This window comes from Lonchura striata, chromosome 1, assembly GCF_046129695.1.
Source record: "Lonchura striata isolate bLonStr1 chromosome 1, bLonStr1.mat, whole genome shotgun sequence".
In the NCBI taxonomy this organism is placed as follows: Eukaryota; Metazoa; Chordata; class Aves; order Passeriformes; family Estrildidae; genus Lonchura; species Lonchura striata.
In genome coordinates, this window is record NC_134603.1 from 62,057,771 (window position 1) to 62,071,803 (window position 14,033).

At 35.4% G+C, this 14,033-nt stretch overlaps 1 protein-coding gene across 1 annotated transcript in view; it reads right to left on the reverse strand.

Moving 5' to 3' along the window:
- The window catches only part of GABBR2 (gamma-aminobutyric acid type B receptor subunit 2), a 453,073-nt gene that overhangs the window by 228,322 nt on the left and 210,718 nt on the right, over nt 1-14,033 (reverse strand). Inside the window, exons 5-8 of the mRNA XM_021528727.3 lie at nt 12,477-12,578; nt 7,332-7,397; nt 1,936-2,127; nt 572-808 (exon numbers count right to left, since the gene is read on the reverse strand). Coding sequence (XP_021384402.1) covers nt 572-808; nt 1,936-2,127; nt 7,332-7,397; nt 12,477-12,578 — 597 coding nt within the window. The remainder of the gene's footprint in view (nt 1-571; nt 809-1,935; nt 2,128-7,331; nt 7,398-12,476; nt 12,579-14,033) is intronic.

Genomic DNA, 14,033 nt, shown 5'->3' on the forward strand with positions numbered 1-14,033 from the left:
ACAGTTGAAATCAGAATTAAGTTCCTACTGTATATGAGCAGTTTTTAAGTCACTGTGAGCATGCTTTGTACTCAACTGTGAAAAAATTACAAATTATAAAAAAACTTAAATCACAGCTGAAGCATGTTGCAAGAATATCTAGGATGTACAGCACTGGAGTTAGAGACAGTGTACTATAACCTATTATCAAACCTAAATGATGGAGAGAAATCTGTATTTTCAGATCACATTCCAGCTACTCCTTAACTGCTAAAGCTTTCACTTAAAAGGTCACTGCAGCTTGCAAAACTTGTGGTTCCTTTGAGACCACTCTGATTTGTTAATTCAGATGACATTCATGCTTAAAAATCTGATAACAGGAATTGTACAGTGTCATCCTTTGGCATCTGCAGACAGGTAATGAGCAAGACTGTCAAGGCATGAATTTTTAATATAAAGTGGAACTGGTAGCTCTGAAGATAGAAGCAACTCTGTTTCTTTTTCAAGCGTACTTAATATTTAATACTTGTTTCAATTACTGACACAAAATCACAAGCCTCCTGCATCCCACAATTATCTGATGAGGACTTACCGTTACTCCGAAGAACCTGGTTTCATTCATAGCACTCAGAAAAATGTTGCCAAGTTTTTGATTTGAGTAGTTAAAATCTTCAATTTTTTGGTGCTCATTGGTGGAATTCAGATAACTCATTGCCCGCTGTAGGGAATTGGCAATCACCCATATTCCATCATAAGCGTAACCATGAAATTTGCTGGATTGCCCATCACCACGTCTAGCATTGTATTCCTTTTCATACTGCTGTGGAGTCTGCAGAGGAGATAAAATTCATTTTTACCTCAATACTTAATATTTTACAGAGTTGAATCTAAACCAACACCTGAAACTGCATCCTCCAATTTAGAGATATGCATAACTAATACAGAAAAAGCCTCCAAAATAAAAATTATGAAAGAAAATAAAATTTAAGAAACATATATAGTTTGATTTAAAAACTGGTGGTGAGATTGGGAAGAGGAACTAGGAGACAGACTGAAAGCAGTTGTACTGCCTCACTGTATAAATGACAACTTGCTTTATTTTATTTTTGTAAAAAAGGCTCCAATTCAACCAAAACTGTACCCTGTGAGCCATAGTACTAGAACAGGGAATAAGTATCTATCCCTGCAAATTAGTGGTCTGATTACACTTTACAGGATAACACAAATCAAATAACCTTTACTTGAGCAACTATTTGCTCAATACGAAATTTTGAGTGGAAATTTGTCTATATTTTACAAGTTCACTATGTTCTGGATGGTGTGCTGTCATATGATGAGCTACCCTTCAGTAAAGTTGCCTTTCATGCTCACTCAGCAAGGCATGAAAGGCAGATAGAAAAAAAAAAAGATGAAAAGCAGCAAAATCAGGCATGTTTATTCATTGGTCAGAGTTTGTATGAATTTGTTCTGTGATAAAATTGTATGTGTTTTATGAAAACACCACATATTTTTATATTTAAAACTAACCTCACCTCGTGCTCCCTAGTTCTGAGAGACACAAATCACCATTCAAATTGGCCATTTGCAGAGTAGGTTTAAATATAAGGGTTTTCTGTTTCTGTGTTCATCTATTTAACTTGAAGTGACACAGCACAAGATACTAAAGACTGTAATTCGAACTTTAATGTACATTTAACTAGAATGTTCATACTGGGGGAAGAGGGCAGATTTGAAGCAAGGGACTTCACTGCTTTCTTACCCTGTAGAAAATTAGATTTGATTTTCAAATATTTAAAAATTACAAACTAGTGGAAAGTAGTGAAACTAACTGATGGCTGCCCAGGTCACTTGGTAGAAGAACCCTTTAGGTTCACCTCCCTCCTTGGTGTTTTACTGTGCCAGCCAGCAGTGAGAGAACTACTGGTATCATAAAATAGATGGAAGAAAAATACGAACCCTTCCTGATATAGTCTTATTTGTTTTTGAGCTGAGAGGCTCAAAATCCACTCCAATATAACCTTCCATGGCTGTAAGAAGATTTTTGCTGAGACACTGTGAGGAATTAATCCAAGCTTCCCACCAAAGATTTTCATACCACCCTGGAATAATCCACTGATATTTACTGCCATACATTTCTTCATCATAAGCCTGCAAATAAGAAAAACAGAAAATAGACATTTTAATAGAGGTATTGAACATAAACCCAATTGCTTTTGGTTAACTTTTTTCATTATTACTGAAATGATGGTGTAGTTGGGTTACACAAGCAATTTAAACAGTTTAGAATAATTACTTGGTAATAATGAAGACTTTTTTTGAAGACTCCTGATTTAGAATTTGGGAAATGAGAATTTATTAAACCCTGTTTTTCTTCAGTGGAAACAGAAAAATGAAACTGTGTTCTGGAACTGAGGGAGTTAAAGGGGAACACAAACAGAAGACACAGCTTTCCACAGAAAGTTCTTTATAACACAACTATTACATGAGTGATAGAACCACCATGCTACCATATTTAAACTAAGTAATTTTTACCATTAAATCAACCTAAGGACTGGGTTAACAAGAAAACTTGGATCATAGGCACCATTGAATCACACGTGGCTAAAAAGCAGATTTATATTGATCTTTATGATTTTTTTGATCTTAATGATTTTTTTTTTCTCAGCAAGAATTTTCTTCATATGAAATTCTATATTGTTGGAATACTGAATACAGCCCACTGTAATACAAGATACTGAGATTATAGTTATCTCCTTTCAATACTTAGCAGACATATACAACAGGAAACAGAAATACTTTCTTAGGCACATATGCTGTTGAGCCCAAAAGCTGATCTATTCTCAAATATTCTCTTTGATTGGGAAGAGTGTTCTAGTATAAAATCAGCAAATTTTATCTCAGATGTTTCTCTTACTGTCTTGCAACTAGATAGTTTTCTTTTGAGATTTCAGTCAGGCTCCATTTCAAAACGGGAGGTTTCATGCTTTTTTGGCTCCTAATATAAGCAATACTTGAGTAGAAAGCCTAAGATAAAAATAATTTTTAGAAATACATGGTACAAGCTTAGAGCTCTTAACAGGAAAACAGCTACATTTTCATAAAAAATATTACGGAAAGAGGAAATTATAAGAATGCAGACAGGACATATCATTCCGAAATAACTGTTTTGAAAAGTATCCCAAGGATCATACAAAAAGCCTATCAGAGAAGTAAAGATCAATAACAGAATATACAAAATAGGACAACCTCCTAAATATGTTAATACACAAATTAAAAATGGGCTTTTAATCTGTGAAGTCTATTATAAGGGTGCCAGTTCAGTTCATAACAGTATTGTGTAGAAGGCAAACTTATTTGGCCCCTGGTTGCAGAAGCTTTTGTTCAGACAAAATCAAATTTCATGCCTTTGTATGCAATGCTGCTTGAAAGTCCTGTCTGCAACCTGGTATCTTGCATCTCATATATTACTTATTCCACAATCCACATAAACAGTTTGTCTTTCTCTTGCTTGTTAATTCTGCCCTTCCAGGAATATATGTGTTTCTGTCCTCCTACCCACCTGCACTCCTGCACAGCTATGGAGACACTGCATTCCAGGGCCACCTGCGAGGAAAATAGCAATTCCATCGTGCAGTACTCCCTTCTAAATGAGTTTGCATTATACAGTTAGGTCATTCCAGACCTTTCAGTCACTCAGTGGTTTTTTATCTGACAGTTTTCAAATCACGAGGACACAAACTGATACAGAATAGTGCTTTCAGAGAAGGACAATCTTGTGCAGCTTCCCTTGCTCTATAAAGTATCAAATTATGTGTTGCCAGAAAGAATTGGCTGTGAACTATTCTGAAATTAGAGCTGCTGGAAATTTTCTGTTTGCATAAGCACTTGTACTGTTTCCTGAATAATCTGTGAATGCCCTGGAAAATAGGCTGAAAATTGAAAGTTTCAAAATAGCCAGAAATTTCATCTTGGAAACAAGGGATCATTCCCAACATGGTTGCCTGAAAGACTGGGTTGCACTTTCACATTTTTACACCAATCTGGTTTAACAAAACACAAAACAAACACTTTAAGAGCTGTCAGCTCTTCCTTTGAGATATAGTGGAATGACAGGGCTTGAAGGGTAGTCTGGGGAAGGCAAAAGTAGGAAGAAAATCAGATCCTCTGAGGCTGAGCACTATGACCATACAGTCATTTTTCTAGTGACAGCACAGCTGACAGTATTCAGATATTTCAGTGTTTGGGTCCCAGAAGACTTTTTGCAAAATGATGCTTTTTTGCCACCATTTTCTCCCTGTTGATTCTGTTAAGTGGAGATTATTTTGATGCTTAAAAGATACAAGTACTTGAAACACATGGATCTTTCTTGAACTGTTTGAATGCACATAGACCAATACGTACAACTTTCAGTTTCTAACGGGAAGGTTTTCTGGCAAACAAGAGCAAACTGAAGAAGGTTTGCACATACTTTGTACCACCAGAACAGCAAAAAGTAGTCATACATTTTCCTTAACCTTTTCCCCATACCCTATGTAGAATGCAAAGCCCCGAGTTGCTGTCAAGCAGCCAGGAAACTGTCATGGACAATTTTTGCCCTTGTGAAACTGAATTTTTATTTTTTTCATTTAAAGCATTTCCTTCTTGTTTGAATCCATAAATAAATGCAGAGGTTAATGTAACGGATGTTTCTCGTGCAGCAAACAATTATTGGCAATTTATTGATTGTTGAATTATTAAGTTTTGACCAAAAGGGCCTATTTTTTATCACAAGAAACTATCACATTCATCCCACTGAGGTGAAAATTAATTATAAAGCTAAGATTTCCCATAGAACTAAAATTGCTCACTGTTTTTGACACTGGTGAATGAAAAGCAAAGCTTATTTAAATCCTTGTAAGAAATACCTGCCAAGATTCACTTTGACTTGAACCAGTCCTGTCCTGTTTTTAAAGTTTGCTACTGAGTTATACTATCTTTTAGCCCAATTTTTTTGTGTGGGTATAGGTGTTGGTCTCTTCTTCCCAATAACAAGGAATAGGAAAAGAGGAAATAATCTGAAGTTACAATAGAGGTGGTTTAGACTGGATATTAAGAAAGACTTCTTCACTGAAATGATTATTAGGGTTCAGGGAAGAGGCTGAGTCACCATCATAGGAGACATTCAAAAGATGTGCAGATGAGGCACTTAGGGACATTACTTAGGGTGGACTTGGCAATGTTGGATTAATGGCTGGACTTGATCATCTTAAAGGTCTTTTACAACCTAAATGGTTCTAAAATCTTTTATAAACTACTATGGATGTCCTAAGGAAACCTTACAGAATATGACTGTTGAATCCAGGCAGAAAAGTGAGGCAGAATTTAAAGGTTTGACCACCTACATAAGTCATGACCAAATAGTATTTAGGATATACCTACAATCAGAAAAAAAAATAAAAATCTTGCAATTGTGAAAAAGCACCTCCCTTTAACAAACTCAAAGCCTTTTTCTGACTGACATCAGTAACCCTACAGAATATAACAAGGAATCACAAGTGAAACATATCTGGAGATATGCCTGGAAAAGAGGAGTTAAAAAACTTGACATATCTGAATTATTGTGCTCTTAGACATATATCTATAGGACTGCATGAGTCAACAATATATTATATGAATAATAACAAGCTTTCTGACATATTGTAGTGCATTAAAATATAAATTACCTACTTTGAACTGCCCTCTCCTGCATTCAGTCTCCTACTGAAACTCTCAAATAAATACATTTAAACAAGCCTAAATACATGATCTTTCAGATTTCTCCAGGCTCCAGAAAAATGAACCTTATTATTTTTGACACTAATGTACTTTAGAAGCAGCCATCATGCTTTAAACCACTGAGAGTTACACACATTTCCCACACTCACACCAAACCATAGCCACAGAAACCTGCAGCCAGCGTTCATGTGACAGAGACATCCTCTCCCTGGAACCTTTCATTTGGCAGTGATGCAGAATAAAGGACAGCCTGCCCCTCTAAGGAACTCTAAGATTTCTTCAGTTGCCTCATATGAACATGGATTTGGAAGAGAATTCCAGAGAAATGCAACAATAAATTGAGGGCAACTAGAAATGAGGCAAATCTCTTGCTAATGTTGGATTGGAAGATAATTCTGACCAGGACCCCTCTGATGGGGAAATGCAGCCCAATCCCAAGAGATCTGAGATAGATCTGGGCTACAGAAGTACCATTCTTTCTTCCAGGAATGAAAAAAACAGGAGATTATCTCTGTCAATCCAATTTAAATGGCAGTACAAAAAGATCTTTATACAAAAACCTGTAAGAGATGAGAAGAATGAAAAATAAAATAATGCTTTCCATTTCCTTTTGGATGAAAACAGATTATGTTCCTTCCAAATATACTCTACAAACTCCTTTCCAAATTTTGCAACCAAATGGGACAGCTGCTGAGTAAGAGCCAAAATGTATCTGGGACACATCTAGCACTCAGATCTTGATCTTTTGCCTTTCCTTTTTTTCCAAGGATAGGTAACTTTCTCACTAAGTGAACACTTAAAAACACCCTTATATGCTCTCATTACTGCTTTCTCTTTATATTTACTGTGTTCTTGAATTAATCTAACTATTTAGACTAAGAACTCAATACTTAAGCCACTAAAATCTTTCTCTTTTGGATTTTTTTAAGGCTAGTACAAGTATACATTTTAATCCTGCTACTTTTAATGGCAATGACGGTGGAGAAATTTGAAGCACATTCACTTAAACAAATGGTGAGAACAAGGAATTTTATGTTTGCTAGTCTCACTGTTATAGTTAAAAATTCTCTTTTTTATTAATTAATATTTGCTTTCATGTAATACATATAAAATTTACAGCACTCGGATGGGAATGACGACTGTACAATTAGCAACATTTTTGGCAGCAGAAATTATCAGTGTTTCTGAGTCAGGATGTACAGGAACTGGCTTGAATTTAGTATTCTTTAAAAGCAAAACATGCAAAGCCCATACATGCAGACATTATCACCAGAACACAGTTCTTGGACAAGACTGAAATCTTGCAGTTCTCTCTCTATCTGCTGCTATATGTTTCCCTGGATCTGATGTGAAGAGCAATGCTCAAGTTTGATTTAGCATTTAATTCCACTACAGAAAAGTAATGCAGTCTATACCTAAATTCCATTGAAGACAAAGTATTTTATTGAAAGAGAAATGGAACTACACGTGTAACCCCTTTTTAGGATACAAACCTTCACAGAGCTGAGCTCCATGAAGAAATGTTTATGCTCAAGTTACTTTTTTATAAAATGCAGCACAATTTTTATTCTGATATGCAATTAAATGTATTTACTTACACAGCAGAAAACTTTCACAGCCATTTCCTCATTAAACTGGCCAAGGATTATCCGAACATCATTACCCTGCAGATTGAATAAAATACGAGGCAGTTAAACACAGTCGCAGCTTCCAGATAACACTTTAATTGGCCATTCAGATCATGCAGGGAGTTAATACAGATTACAGCTGCAGACAGAATTAATACAGAACTGTTTCATCATCTATAACTTCAACAATATGAAGTACAACAAAAGAAAAGATGTATAGAAAATTATTAATCTATAGTAGTAATGAGAGTAAAACTGATACTACAGTCAAATATCAGTATTTCAAAACACTAAAATATCAAATATTCTTTTGCTTCCTTGCAATATTTCTACTACAATTTTGCATATTAGAACTAGTTGAAGACATAAACTTATCACTGTCTGCATGAAATAAAACTGTTAAGAAATTAGATTTGTGAAATCAAATGCCTTGCTTTTAGGTCTGCTTTAGTAATTTTTAAAGGTTTTACTCATATAGCATCTTCTCTATAGTCACTATAACAGATTGTCAATTCCTTCTCTACTCCCTCCCACCTCGACACATTAAAAAAAAATCATCACAGTTTAAAAACCTATGACTGAAGTCCAAAGACAATTTTACTTTCATACTTAGAAACATATTAAGAGAGTCTTCCTAAATTCAGGAGCATATGCAGGAAAATATTTCTCCTGGAACAGGACTAACCTCTTCCTAACATGAAAAATTACTTCTAATATCCATAAAACACACTTTTATGGCTTCACATTACCTTTTCTTTCACACAAAAAAGGCAGAGTTCTCTGCAAAAGCTTGAGCAAATAAAATTTTTCATTTCTTTCATATAGGACCTGTTTAGAATCACTAATAGCTCTTTCCCTCTCTAAGGAAAAAACAAACATATGTTTTGGTATGATTTTCAGTGGCAAAAACCATTTAAATTTTAATTAAATCAATTTGTCAAAGATTTTTAGCTCAGATAATTTCACTGTTTATTTCTTGTCCAGCAGAAAAAAAATTATGATGGACAATGCAGTAAGATTTTAGAATGCCTCGGTAACTAAATACATTAAAACAGTATCGCTCTTAGCATGGTTTAAATCACAAATAATGTAATGTCCTTTGCTCATTCTGAACCTGTGCATTTTCAATAAGCCTGTTTCACTTCATTTTTATATTTAGCCACAGACTGATAAAATAATGTAAATCTTTTCCAAGTGGATTAGATTATTTATAAACAAATCTAACAAGGTTATATGAAACTAAACAAACAAATTACACAAATTACAGCAATAGTATTACAATTTTTGTAAGAACAATATTATGCACAAAACCCCGTACCTCATCTACTATTTCTTTTTTTCATATTTTAAAAATAATTTGGTTATTCTTGGAACCTTAGCTCTGAGTCACTTGACTGCTCTGAATATAAAAATGCAGACTTAATATTTGAAAAAAAGAGTAGCAGAGTTTGATTAAAAAATAAATGGCACAGCACCTAAAATTAAACTTAAAATTGAAGAAATTCCTTTCTATTTTATAACATGATGAGAACAAATTTAAAGAGCAAACAAACAAACAAAATATATAAACTATGTAGCTTCATAAATAATAATGCCAGAGTGCACACGCAGCAATGCTGCCCACTGGCTGTGTGACAACATTCAGCCTGAAGTCATGGTGCCTGTGGTGTGTGATTTCACGCCGTAAGACATTGCTTCCACCTGATTATCACATAATTTAGTATGCAATCATGTAACCAAGGAATTGTGTGTCGGAACATGTGTAATTTAGGAGCTAATTTAGGAGAGTCTTAACAACAGCTCTTCCTCTTTCATTCATAGCAGTCTTCCTCTGTGCAATGACACACTCCTCAGCCAGCCTCTTCCTCCTGAACTCCACTTTTTGCATTCCCTTCCACATTTTCCCCAGATTTGTCCTTGAATAATTGCATTCAAGATTGCAAATAAGCCTAGATCCATTGGATACCAGGCTTGGGTCTGCTGGCTCCATCTCACATAAGAGACACTGAAGCTTCAAATTCATGCAACTGCTCATAGCTCAAGTCCCTTGCAGAGGTTTTATCTGCATGGATAATGAAGTCGGCACTGAAGTGTATCAGAGCTGGGTTCATGTCAGTGCTCGTGGGTCAAAGGCCACAATGCACACTCATGCAAAGAGATACATCAGATACTTGCTGGGCATAACTTTTTTTACTCCTTCACTCATACTGTTAACTGGCTATAAACAAGCAGGATTTCCTTGCAAGGATATACTATTCCTTTACTCAAACCCTTGCAGAATGATGCAAGGTATCACAGTGGAACTTCCCCATAGGGAGCAAAGAAATCACCCACTGGATCCCAGCAAGTGTCAGGTCTCTTTTTCAGAGAGCTGTAAATTGCCTGCATGGAGCTAATACATATTTGACAGAGAAGGTTTTAATTCGTGGAACTAGGCAGGTGATCTACAAGATGATTAAAAACATCCCAGGGGGAAGGCAACTCCCAAAAATGCACTTACATAAAAAGACCAATGTTTAGACTGTTTGCCAGATGGTGAGCTGTCATATTTACTCTTCCCCGAGATTACAGTAGCAATATCAGCATTTAAGCTTTGCCCCTCAGTAAGAAATACATATGTTCCCATATGGACTGAAGTTCAAACAAGAAAATGAAGAACAGTTACATTTCATTTACCCAGAGTTGTGGCAAACCCTGCATAAAAACATATTTTATAAATTAAGACTATAGCACAGCTTCAAAAAATAATGATTCTTTTTCTCATTTCTTTCTTTCACATAGGTAAGGATATTATTTGGCTACTAAATATTAAAATGTCTTTGTTAGCACCAGGAGCTGAGCAATATAAACCCTGAAGAGTGTGAGGATCAACATATCTAAGATGCTCTGCTGAGGGATGAAGAAGAATTTGTCTCCTTCACTGCCATTTCCAACAGCCTCAGACACGAGACACTCTTTAGCCTTTTCAGAGTTTTTGAGTGATGCACATTATGCTGAAATAGGCAGCTATTTTTTTTCAGCCTTCAGAGCTTCCCTTCTTTGATCAGATTTTAATCTGTCTCATTTCTAATGAATAACACCACAATGTTGTATTATATAGCTTTTCAGAGAAGGATTGCTACAATATCTCATCTGCCAGGAAAAGTCAACATCTTGGCAGGCTCTTTATGAGATACCTAAATTGAATAGCTCAGATACTCTGTCTTATTCTCTACCACATATCTGACAGTCAAGAGGTTATCAAGAAATCTACAAAAACCTGGGTAACTTTGACAAAAGAGGTAGTCACATGTTCTTCCTTCTAAATGCTTGGATGTCCTCTTGAAGAACTATAGATAAGCCTCTGACCTCAGCTAAGGAATCACTGTTGGTGAAGGTGAACTAGAGGACATCAACTCCCACCATCATAACATGACAGTAATTCTTTTGTCCTACGCGCAAGACACGTAAAAGTTGGAAGCAGAGGTGTTATTGCTCTTACAGTTTGTCTGCACATGCTTAGAATTTTCAAGCATTTACAGGGATGTACAAATCCATCCCTTTCTCTGAACACAAAAGTGAGTTTTAATGATACCCTTATGCTTAAATTTACTTTTTAACTGTGCAGTCAATGTGGTAGAAACTAAGGTGTTACTGAGAGAAATATAAAATATAAAGGTATATTTCTGCAAATCATACCAGATTTTGCTATTTTCCATTCCATAATCATTACTTTCATTAATTTAATTGTGTTTGTGAGAATAAAAGGTATTTCAGGTAAGCAGATACCAGTTTACCTTAGAGATGAGGTTTATATGTTGAAGAAAGGAAATTGTTTAGCTAAATTCTGTGTCAAACATGTACCTAATGACAACTAACCTTATACTTCTGTCAAGAACAAGCAATTTTCTGGATAATTGCTTATTTATTATTTTACTAATTTGTTTTGAAGAAGAAATCAAGAGGTAACAGATATACTGTTAGTTTAGTTATCTGGTATTCCCTGCACAACTACCCAATGTGTTGTTGATGCAGAGGACAGCTAGAACTCCATTGCTTCTCCTGACTTCTAGCCTAAAGATCCTTGCTTAATATGCATTTTTTCTTGTTGTTACACCATTCCAAGTCAAAAATATTAGCTTTACTGTAACACCTACTGTAGTGTCTTCAACCCAGATAGGTTTTTAGACAGCAAACGCAAACTGGCATAGATTGCACAGACACAACTGGCTTTCCACAAACATTAACTTGACCTATTAACACTTTAAACAATCATACTTACATCTCTAGATTGGGGAAATAAAAAAAGCACACCTAATTTACCATGCTCTAGAACCTTTCCAGCTTCAGTAGTGGTCTAGTCTTACACAGGTCAATATTCTTGCTTTAATTTTTTTTGTATGTTTTACATATATTTAAGCATTTGCAGGATTGTGGCTTTGATTGTGTGTCATATAAACTTGATGCCAGAAACAATTTGATCTTCATAATTTAAAAGTTCTTTCTCCTGCTGTTCAATCATTTTTTTTCATGTTCCTGTGCAGTTTAAGATTAATCTCTCCTGTGTCTAGTTTATTGCTGGTTGTGCTGCATGGTAATGTTAAAATATAGTTTTAATTTTATGAAATGCCAGAAGTCTAATAAATCATTATAATAAGAGAAGGATGGGAAAATATTCTGCTACAAATTTTTTTTCTTGTTTTTTCCTTATGATTCATTTGAAATCATGCAGATGATGTTAGCAAAGAATCCAATTTACAATGTGTAATGAAGCTAATGGAAAGAGGCTCAATATTCTTTCTACATGATAATCTACCTTAAAAGGGTTCTTGTTCCAAACCTCAAGAGTTTTCACATGTATATCACAATGACTGGGGCTTTAACTGTGAACATTAAGCCAGCATCAATTTCCTTTGTTTAGTATCACTATCAGGAACTACTAATAATATTTACTATACACATAGACCTTCATTAACTTAAGAACTAGGGCCTCAAAAATCCATTTTTTTATATTATTATGCAATGGAATGTAGTAATACACCATTCTAACACAGGGGTTATTTCCTTACTTCTCTTCATAGAAAAAAAAATCACCACTTTCTCTTTTTCATCAAACAGCAGCACAGCAACACATACCTTAAGCTTCTTTACACTTGTGCAGGGATCATCGGAAAAACTCTCAGTATCTGAAATCTCGATGTCTTTGCCATCAAGGACGTCAGTCAGATTATTCCTCACCTGTCACAAGTTGAGAAAAAGGCAAACTAGTGAACCGAGAGCCAGTGAGAAGGAAGCAGATGGACTGCATTTAGATCTGTAATGACAAACAATGATCTTGGCGATGATATATGCACCTGCATAGATTTTTCCATTTTGCCTAAAATGTGATCAAGGTGCTATTCCCCTACGACCACATTCTGCTATCAATGACTGTATCATGTAAAGGACTTTACTATGAGTGGCAAAAAAATGTTCACAGACAGCCCCAGAAATTTTGTGTCATGGGGCAGACAATTCTTCTGTGTTTCCAGGGCTGTTAAGTCCAAAAATTTCGTAGTAGCCAAAGTGATGTATAGGACAGTATAAAGGGAAAAGACTCATCAAGGGAGCTCTTATACATTCTCAATTACTTATTTCATCTGGTCCTAGTATGAATCAGCAGAACTTAGCCTACATCACTCAGGGGCTGATAAAGCCTAATGAACTCCTCTGTGGCCTACCCTTTCTTAGACCACTCATCACACCATGGGGCAGCAAGAGGTATAGTTGGCTTGAAGGTGGCACAAGCAACCAGGTACTAGCAGATTTTTTCACCTGTTTAATAGTGGCCAGACTGTCCTCTTTGAGCTACTTAATAGCACAAAGAAGCCAGACAACATACAGAGCAATCTGGCCTTCTAATTTAGCGTTTTTTTCCCATAGAACTACTTCAAGGTTTTCTGTCTTAATTACTGCTGGTTTTCCTCCAGCCACATGACTGCAAAACCAGCTTCACTTTACTATTCCTAATAGATAAGCAAAAATAATTTTAGTCTGCAACATGATCACAGACTGAAATTAAGAGAGTGGCACACCAATCTTAAGTTTATAGAATTATGATCACATCAACTGCAGTGATTGTCTATTTAATTTGTTTGTAATAACAGAAACAGGAGAAGCAAATCAGTGTAAAACAGTTAGCATGCAAACACAGAAAACAGAAGATGGAAGATACATTATATTAAACAGGAGAATTTAGAAGCCTGTCTATCATATGCAGATACTTTCTGATGACCCTCTGTATGGGTCATTTCCAGACAATCACCACTACACCAGCTGCCTTAATTACTTCTTTCACGGTCTTTATGTTATCTTATCCCCTTTAGTTATGCTTTAAAATTACTAAGACATTTTTTTACTTTATAACCTTTTACAATGATTAGAACAAATGAACATATAGGTAACTTTTTCTTAAAAATTGTTTTATCTCAGAGAAGCAAGTTGGAATGGTCAGCTCACCAAGATTTGTTACATCCTTTATCCTTCTGTGATGTTACCAGTTTTTAAACTCATTCTGTGAAAACATGTTCACAAAAAGTGATAGGTAATGACTTCTTGTTCTGCTTCTATACCAGTAAAATGGAATTAATTTTATTTTAGCTCCAGCAATGCCATTAACTACTCTTTTTACAACAGAGGTTTTTCACTATACAA